Raw genomic sequence first — 9003 nt, forward strand, 5'->3', positions numbered from 1 at the left:
TATTGAAGAACAACAAAATTCATGAATCTGATGTTGAAAAGTAACAAGATTCTAATATATTTTTATACATCAGAACTTAAATATAAATTCATATATATTCTTACAGACTAAAAGTTTTATACATCTTAATATAATTATATATATTCTAAAAGAATATCAACAAAAATGAATAAAATTCTTAAAAAATAACAACATTATTAAAATTTGAATATGATCAAACTTTATTCATTCTTTAAGTTATTCCTATTAGGTCTTCAACGCATTTTTCCAGCCATTCCTATCATAAATACAACAAAAACTAATAATGGTTAAAAACATGTTACTTGCAATTAATTATCACTTTATATATTCTATTAGAATACATAGAATATGAGAGAATACATAGAATATTTTTTGGAAGAATACATAGATTTTATTCTGACAGAATATATTCTAACAGAATACATAGAATACATTCAAAAGTATCATCTTTACTACTAAAATAATTTTGGATTCCAAAGACACAATAACGAGGGACAATAGAAATTAGAATTAAAAATCACAAATTGAACAAAAATAATACACAAACAAATTAATTACCTTTTTAAACAATTTTGTAGAACAAGATGAGTAGCTTTCACCAATCTATATTGGCATACGATATCAAACCTTTCTATGTTCGTAATAAAAAAAATTAATTTACTGTGTTGGCATATGAAATCAACCCCATCAGTATATACACAATATGGTATGAATTAGTGAGGTAAACAGATCTATGTTATGAGAAGAATGAATTTTGAAACCCTAGATTTACCTACACTCGCTGGTTAAAATCTTAGCATTCTTTTGTAGATTATTTACCAGAATATAACATTCGTTGTTGAATATTTTAACAGAATAATATACTTGTTGCATAATATTCTTAAGGAATGAATCATCTATTGGAAAGATTATAACTGTTTGATGATATGTCAACAAATATAATTGAAGTTGTAACTAAGATACTGAAAAATAAAAACAATTATGTGTCATATCATGGAGTTTAATCCTTAGTAAAAAAATTGACAAATAACAACCAAAACCATCCAACATAAAATAGTCTTAAATAATCATTAAACTAAACGCATAATTAATTTAATACCACTAACATTTTAGACTTGACTGCAATTTCACCAAGGATTGTAACACTTACTTTGTATCCATTTATCATTCATGTGGGGTGAATCTTGATTTTAACAAGATCATTTGCTCTCTGAAATGTTATCAAAACAATAGATTAATAAGCATTTTCCATCAAGATTCTAACACTTTTTCCAAAAAAAAGATGTATGAACTAGGGTACAATACCTTCAGTAAATATATATTTGTGCAATCTACTACTTCTTTATCTTGAAGCTCGGCCAATTCAACAATAACATATTTAATTAGACAAAAGTACCAAACTCAAAAAAATCTGTAGAGTAACAAACTCATAATAACAACATGTATCGAACTCACAGATTCACAATCAAAATCACACAAACAAATGAAATCACCGATTCAACAGACAAATTACAAGAATGAAAATAAAAATATGAAATTGCAAACTTACAAGAAAGAACCTAGGTGACTGATTATATTACCTGAAGGGATCGACCGGAGGTGTGAGCGTCAGAGGGGAGTGATACCGGAGGTATGAGCGACTAATAGGAGCGACTGGTAGGAGCGAAACCGGATTTGTGAGAGACTGAGGATAGCGACGGTGTGGAGGTGTGAGTGACTGAGTTGAGTAATAGTTGATGGTGATCCGAGACGACGATGGCGATTATGTAGGAAGCATAGGAGCAACGTGAGAGACAAAAAGTAAAGTGCAAGTGTGAGGCGAAAGAGAACGCGGTGATTTTGCTTCGGTGGTGGTGTTCTTAAGTAGAGACTAATGTGTCGATCTGGATGAGGACCATTAGGGGGTGTTTGTTTTATCTTTTAAAACATCTTTTAGCTTTTAGGAAAAGATAAAAATCTAAAAGATGTTTGGTAAAATCAATAGATCTTGTAAAAGCTACTTTTATATATACAGAAAATGAACTTTTTTGAAAAGTTAGGTAAACCTGACTATTTGCAACTTTTCCTAAAATGACTTTTGCCCTCTCAAAAGCTAAAAAAACACCCCTTATTCTATGTGTTGGAAAGAATTAGAGACGAGAAGATGGAATTAGGGTTAGTGGGGTAGGGTTTTAATAGGTAAATAAAAACCATCAATTGTTAATTTTGGATATTAATTAATGCACATGTATAATATTACTAATGTACCCTTATTAATTTAATTAATGATTAAATTATTCAAAAATTTTCATTGGTCCATACATGCACACAATTATTGTAAGAAACATTTGAACCTTTCTATATATATATATATATATATATATATATATATATATATATATATATATATATATATATATATATATATAAGCATTTAACCTCAAATGCTGAATTTTAAGAGATATATAACTCTTAAAGCGTAATATATAATAACTTTATGCATTTACTTATTCGGTCAACAAAATGTAAAAGTAAAATAAGATAGTAACATCTCCTATTATATCTCACTCTTATCCCCTTTAACAAATGAACTCATATGCCCCGAACTTCAATCGTTCCTTAGCTTCAATCTAAGCCAATTGAATCAGTCAAACATTAAATATATGATTTATATTGCATCCATTCTCTCATTTCCTTCACAATATATTGGCGAGCTAAGTTTTTTCTTCACAATTTCATGATTTCATTGTTTTTCTTCACGATTTTAGTTGGAAGCTCAAGAAAAAAGGTACGTAAAACCTAATTTGATGTTAATCTCTACGGATTATGTTGTATTATAGTTTGATATACCTATTTGTTACCTAATTATTTGTGATCTGATTTCATCATAAAGGTATGTGTGGGTTGAAACAACCGAGTCTTCCGAGTAACAAAACACTACACCACCACCGCTGCCACCCTCCGTTGCATATGTATGTTGTTATCACCGTCATCACATATGCTGCTTGAACTCATGATATCTAATAAGCTTTTTATTTATTTACTGTAGGATGAATATGATGATAGAAGATTGAACAAGTTAATTTTTAATATGTTAGTTTGTGGTATATTAAAATCACGACGAATCCACTTTTATGAGTTGTAATTAGCTATAGGTTTAATTTGGGGAATCCTTTTCTCAGCCGCTAGCACCATCAATACCCACCTCTCACCAGGCTTTTTGCCCTTTTGGCTATGATAGGGAGGTGGAATATTTTTATGGGGATCTGAAGGATTGGAGGAAGAATCATTGTCTCTCCAATTTAATTCAGCATTACAAAATTACTGGTATTCAAACCAAGAAATCTTTCTCTTTCTCCTCTGCTATTTCTTTTTTACAAAACTATGACATGCTTATGCCCTATCCCTGTATCTTATACTCGATTCTATAGAAAATTTGGGATTGTGTAGGAAACCCTAGGAGACGCTTCTTAATCAAAAAGCTACAATGGATACTACTATCAATTCTGGATGCAGAGTCCAAAAGAGTAATGTATTGGTGGAGAAAGGTATAGTGATTCATAATATTACCTGGTGCTTTCAAGCTTGAGTTTACTTTTTCCATGAGTTATTTTTTTGCAGGAGTATCTGATGCTTTATGGAAGAAATTTCTCAAGACACTAATGTTTTCAAAAGAAATATCTCAGGAGTCATGATACCAATGGAGGAAGTTATACTTATTTTTACATGAGTCATTCCTAAATCCCTTTTTAAGCATTACCTAAAACCCAACACTTTTAATGGTTAAATGACTATTTTGTTAAAAAAAATTATATTTTTATCAAGAATTATGGTTATTATTAACCATGGATCACCGAGGCACAACAACAAACACAAACGTATTTTCCTATGTGTTTTTTTTTTTTTCTATTTAATCATTAATGATATATGTTTCTTTTTTAATTCACTTTCTCAATAAATAAACATAATCATCTTCATATACTTTTTAGAGGATACCTGACAAAATAACCTCCAAAGGTAGTCTCTACGTATCTTCAAAAGTCATATAATGCTTGTTCCTGATGTGGGAACAGGGTGTTTCTGTCTGTGTTGTGAATAATACAGTAAAATTTCATTTATAAGAAATTAGAGCACCACCTGATAATTAATGGCTTTAAAGTGAAATTCACATTTTCTTTATTTAATAATTTTTTTACGATTACAAGGCTCTATTCTAAGTCCTTTTCTAATTATTATTAAATAAAGCAAAGGCATTTATCGATCTATTTAAGATTTGAGCTGCTTAATTATCGATGATGGATTGATACATAGTAATTGCTTTCTTTCATTCATTTTAAGCATATTCTTTTTTTTTTTCATATTTTTATTTTAGTTGGCTGATATTTTTATGGTTGTCTTTGTCTTTGTAATCATATTTCCTCATATTATACGAACAATAATATCTTCTCACGGGTCAATGCTTCATTGGTTTAACTTTCCTCTTTATAATGTTAATGACTAACTATTTTATGTTTGTATAGGTATGATTTCTTTGTAAAATGGAAAATAACGAAAGTTTGATGCTTTACAAAAACATTAAAAAAAAAAGTATATTGGAGTACTGTTTATGTATATATATCTCTAGGGCCGGTCCATTGCTTTTTTATACCCGAGACGAAATGATAAAATAATACCCCTATGTCCAAAAACATTATTTTTATTATTTATATCTACTTAAATAAATAAAAATATACATAAATTAATATAAACATCAACAAAAACTGATGAAACTAATTACAAACCATTAAATCATTAACTGAATTATTATCAAAACACAAAAAATAAAAATAATCATGTACATCTTAAGTACAAAAACCTCAACACAAGCAAACTCCATTTACCATTTTCTTTTATTTGATTCCATTTACCACGTCCTTTTCTTTTATTTGATTCTCAAAACAATGGAATGTGGCTGCTTTACACCTTAATTAATCAGATTAGGAACTATTAACTCATCACAAATTGAGATAGGACCATGTTATTGAAGGTTTTGAGCATTCTAACACTCCTAAGGTATACATGCAACCCTAGAAACCTTGGATCTATGTTTTACTAAGATACATTCAAAATTGATTTTCCAAGGTTCTTAACCTAACTAGCATGGCATGGGAACTTTGAAATATAAAAGCTAGTAGAAAAACATACATTTCTTGTTGCTTGGATTCCTTGAGAACCTTGTGAGCCAGACACCTCAAATGTGATGCCTCAAATGTTTCACACTACACCGAAACTCTTGGAATAACTTTGAGAGAAGTACACTCTCACTCAAAATCGGCAAGTCCTCTTATTCTACACATAGTGTCGATTTTGCTAGCTATGGGGTCCTTTTATAGTTGTGTCACAAGTAAGGTTACAAAATGTAAACCCTGATTGACATGGCTTTTCGTATTCCATGATCCATGGGTTTATAACCTCCATGGACTATCCTTGGAGCATCTTATGGGTTTTAGCCCAATTCAATAAACCATGGATCATTAGCCACTACTAGAAAACAGGCCTTTAAGGACACACAATTTATGACACGCACGAATGTATGATACGCAAAAGTGGGTCTCGTAAAAAAAACGTCATCTCTAATAAAATTTAAAGGATTTCGATTACGCATTTTTACGTGACATAAAATTAGGTGTCGTTTTATAATTTTTTAAATAAAGGCGCGCCTCCTTTAGTATCTATGGGAGGGAGATGGAATTCCTAAAAATTGGAAACGCGCGCTCCTTTTTCTCCAACATTTTTGTTTCCCTCTTTTCCCTAACCCTAAGAATGATACTCTACGCCGCCCCCCTCAAACATCATCGGTGACTCCACCTCTTTTCCATCTCCTCCGCATTCACAACCATCTCTATATATGAATCTCCATAAAACCCTTAAATTCTATATACATGGAAAATGAAGTAGTCATTGATTCTTCCTGCATCGAAGTAGAAATCAGTTGCTTGGATCTTCCTTTTGGCGCAGAATATCTCAGAATCGATTGCTGGGATCTTCCTCACCCTCTGGTTTTGATATCTTCTATTTGTGGCATGTAAATTTTAGTACTCCCTCTTCCCCACCATCTCCTAAATCTCTTGCACACTATCTCAAGATATCAATCGGTTCTTTTGCATTGTGCTTTTAAAAACCCTTCTCACATACTCCTTCTTACGCACTATGCCCTAAAAACTTCTAACATGCTTCATAAAGAAATCTTTCGGTATCACTCTAAGAACCATGGTCGTCATCCCTACCACCACTATTTATGCGGATGGTCTAGCGAGTCCAGGCACGGAGTCATCAGAGTAGCCAACTAAGCCTGATGCCTTCAAATGTTCTTGAATAGGATAGGTTCGTCCCCTTCTGTCCTCCTTTTTTCAATTTCAATTCTATCCACATCGATCGTGAAGTTTTTATTGAATTCTAAAACAAAAGGAAAAACGACGATACTGAAGATACTTGGAGGGAAGCATATGGTGGAGCCTGATATGATTAGGGTTCTTGGTAGATCAGCGTTCCATGACACCTCTTTGACTTCTTTGGGTGACCTAGCTTAACTTCGTGGAGAGGTAAATTACTTGTGCTTTTCTTTCAATTGGGATTTTCACAGTATTTTGGGTCAAAACAATCAAATCTAGAAAAGCTTGATTGATCTAGACAAATGTCAAATTACTTACGTATCATTACCTTGAATAAGCACAAATTCTATGAATTTCCATCTCTTATAGTTGTTGCTTAATAATGGTGTTTTTTTTTTCGGTTGTTACAAAAGGATTCAAGCAGGCGACTTGGGATTGGGGTAAGTGGAGGTGATGAAATAAAAAAAAAACATGGTTGGTTTAAATTGATTAATTAGAGGAAACTAGAGGGTAGAGAAATAAAGCCAAGTTTTGTTCCACAAGTAGCTGGGAAGCAATGCATTGTGAATTTTGAAGATTGTTGGATAAATTTACCCTTACTTCTGGATTCCCCTGCTGCGAGTCCCAAATTTAAGGAAAACCCATTTAAGGGATTTACTTATGTCAGGCCTGCAAATCCTTTCCTACACAGGACTGAATGATTCTAAAATTTTGTACCAAGTTTTTTAAATGTAATTTTAAGTATCCAATTTATATGGATTATTTTTTTATTGTTAACCTGTTGCATTTATGACAATTTTAATTTACTGATATGCTTGAAAGAAGTGTCTACTGATGAAGCTGTTGAACAAGCTGCTCATTTGAGATCTCAGATGTATATTTTATGGGGGACTTTGCTTTATGAGAGATCTGTTGGTGAATTCAAAATGGATTTGTCAGCATTGGAAAAATCTTTAGCTGCTGTTGTTGAAACATTTGAGCTTGCGGTTTCATCACCAACAGATCTTTCAGTAATTATAAAGAATCATTGCTCAAATGGAACAACTTTTGCAGGTAATTTAGACAAGTTTCAAGTAAATTAAAAAAAATTCCTTGTGCTTTTCTGATTTTTACTATATTTAGTTCAAAGTTGAATGTTTTGTATGAGTGTTTTTCAGGTCTTGGTTTTAAAATTGATGAAATAGTTCAAGCATGGAATGAGATGTATGAGGTTAAAAGATGGCTGACTGGTGTTCCCTCTTTTCGCCTTGAACCACTCTTTAGGTGTCGCGTCTCAAAATTGCATTCTCTCATGGAAGTGGAACATCGTTGAATTGGGATTTCCATTTTTACCCTTGGTGTGATTTAGTCATGTATGGTTAGCTTTATTTTTCATGTGCCAAAAATACCCTTGTCTTAACTATTCATTAAGGTTTTCTTTTATTAATTATTTCTTCCATTTTGTAGGGTAATTTTGACCCCAGAATTAGATGATGATTATTAGTATTTGAAAAAAAAAATGATAACTAGTTAAAACTTGATGAACATTACAAGTAGGAAAAATAACTAGATTGAATTCTTGTTTTAATTGGCTTCATACTTGAATCTAGTTGATAGTTATCAATTTTCCAAATTTGTGATCACCATCCAATTTATTGTATTACAGCGAATCACTATTGTTGGAAGCTCTTTCTTCTTTTAAGGGAGTCATTTAGGAGATTGCTAGTGAAGTTCCATTGTGGGGCAGGGTACTCTACTGCAAAGGTGATGCAATTTATCACCGAGCACTGAAATAGTGGGTGATGCAGATGAGGTAATCCTTTTGACAACCTTCAAAATCCGATTTTGCTGCTCAAGTTGTTGGATTCATGGCAACTTTGTTAGTTGTTGCTCCTGATCAAGCCCATTGGATATTGGAATTAGCTAAGTTTGATTTCAACATTGTTGCCAGACATTTGGTTGCATCTATACCTGGGATTTATTCCCCCAAGCATCCCTACATATCTGATTCCCTTCATTATTTAACTGTAAGTAGTTTGTATATATTTATTTCAGGGTGATTATTGAAGCTTTTGTTGTTGGTATTATCCACCTTTATTGAATCCTTTTTCAATAGGGTTGTTAGAGTGCTAGCCAAAAGTTGAACTCTAATGGTTGCATTATTCAAATTTGTAGGTCTTGTTGATGTGCATTGTGTCAAGCAAAGTAGTTCAGGATGTTGTGAAGTTGGGCAACAAGTTCTTGTAGTTCAACTATTATTTGTTGATGACTTTCATCTCTTTCACATTTGATGTATTACATTTGTTTATTATTGGAATGATTATTTGTATGACATTAACTTTTGTGCAATAAATTGTATTTTTTGTATATGTTATTTTATTTTCTATTATGACATACGAAATGCAAATTTAATTTGAAAATTAGTAAATCTATAAATATATATATTTTTTTAAAAAAAAATTAAAATTACGATACGTAAAAATGTGTGTCATCTTCATTTATGACATGGCCTTTCTTGACAGCGGCTTTAGTGATACGCATTGTGTGTCATAAATGCGCGCCGTAAATGCGCATCGTAATTGCGCGTCGTCTGTAGACGACGTGCAAAAGTGTGTCGTCTCTCATTATGACAGGGCCTTCCTTGACACGCATT

General features: G+C 32.0%; 1 protein-coding gene and 1 long non-coding RNA gene across 16 annotated transcripts; one reads left to right on the forward strand and one right to left on the reverse strand.

The window, feature by feature from the left end:
* Positions 1 to 240: 240 nt before the first annotated feature.
* LOC145034091 (uncharacterized) lies at positions 241 to 1389 on the reverse strand. Its single transcript, XR_013677881.1, has 3 exons — positions 1327 to 1389; positions 1172 to 1231; positions 241 to 277 (listed from the first exon to the last, which is right to left on the reverse strand). It is a non-coding gene; the product is annotated as an uncharacterized LOC145034091 (long non-coding RNA).
* A 1138-nt stretch (positions 1390 to 2527) lies between these two features.
* LOC145037665 (protein PHOX1-like) lies at positions 2528 to 8674 on the forward strand. 15 transcript variants are annotated; one of them, XR_013678941.1, is made up of 8 exons: positions 2529 to 2788; positions 2894 to 2972; positions 3050 to 3104; positions 3242 to 3327; positions 3432 to 7424; positions 7529 to 7723; positions 8017 to 8377; positions 8526 to 8674. XR_013678941.1 is itself a non-coding variant. In XM_078986362.1 (5 exons), exons 4-5 carry the CDS (start codon positions 7244 to 7246, stop codon positions 7681 to 7683), a joined length of 336 nt encoding a protein of 111 aa, XP_078842488.1. In that variant the 5' UTR covers positions 2534 to 2788; positions 2894 to 2972; positions 3050 to 3327; positions 3451 to 7243; the 3' UTR covers positions 7684 to 7898. The 15 variants fall into 15 exon arrangements, 1 of the variants encoding a protein (XP_078842488.1); XR_013678943.1 differs by having other exon boundaries at positions 3050 to 3093; XR_013678936.1 differs by having other exon boundaries at positions 2531 to 2788; positions 3050 to 3327; positions 3432 to 3548; positions 3622 to 7424.
* The last annotated feature ends 329 nt before the right edge of the window (positions 8675 to 9003 follow it).

This window comes from Lactuca saligna, chromosome 3, assembly GCF_052625555.1.
Source record: "Lactuca saligna cultivar CGN05327 chromosome 3, ASM5262555v1, whole genome shotgun sequence".
In the NCBI taxonomy this organism is placed as follows: domain Eukaryota; kingdom Viridiplantae; phylum Streptophyta; class Magnoliopsida; order Asterales; family Asteraceae; genus Lactuca; species Lactuca saligna.

Excerpts from the sequence above, each read along its gene's own strand:
- LOC145037665 (XM_078986362.1), top strand. The coding sequence starts at position 7,244 with ATGTATATTTTATGGGGGACTTTGCTTTATGAGAGATCTGTTGGTGAA. Across the intron at positions 7,425-7,528 it reads AAATGGAACAACTTTTGCAG|GTCTTGGTTTTAAAATTGAT; the intron begins GTAATTTAGACA and ends AGTGTTTTTCAG.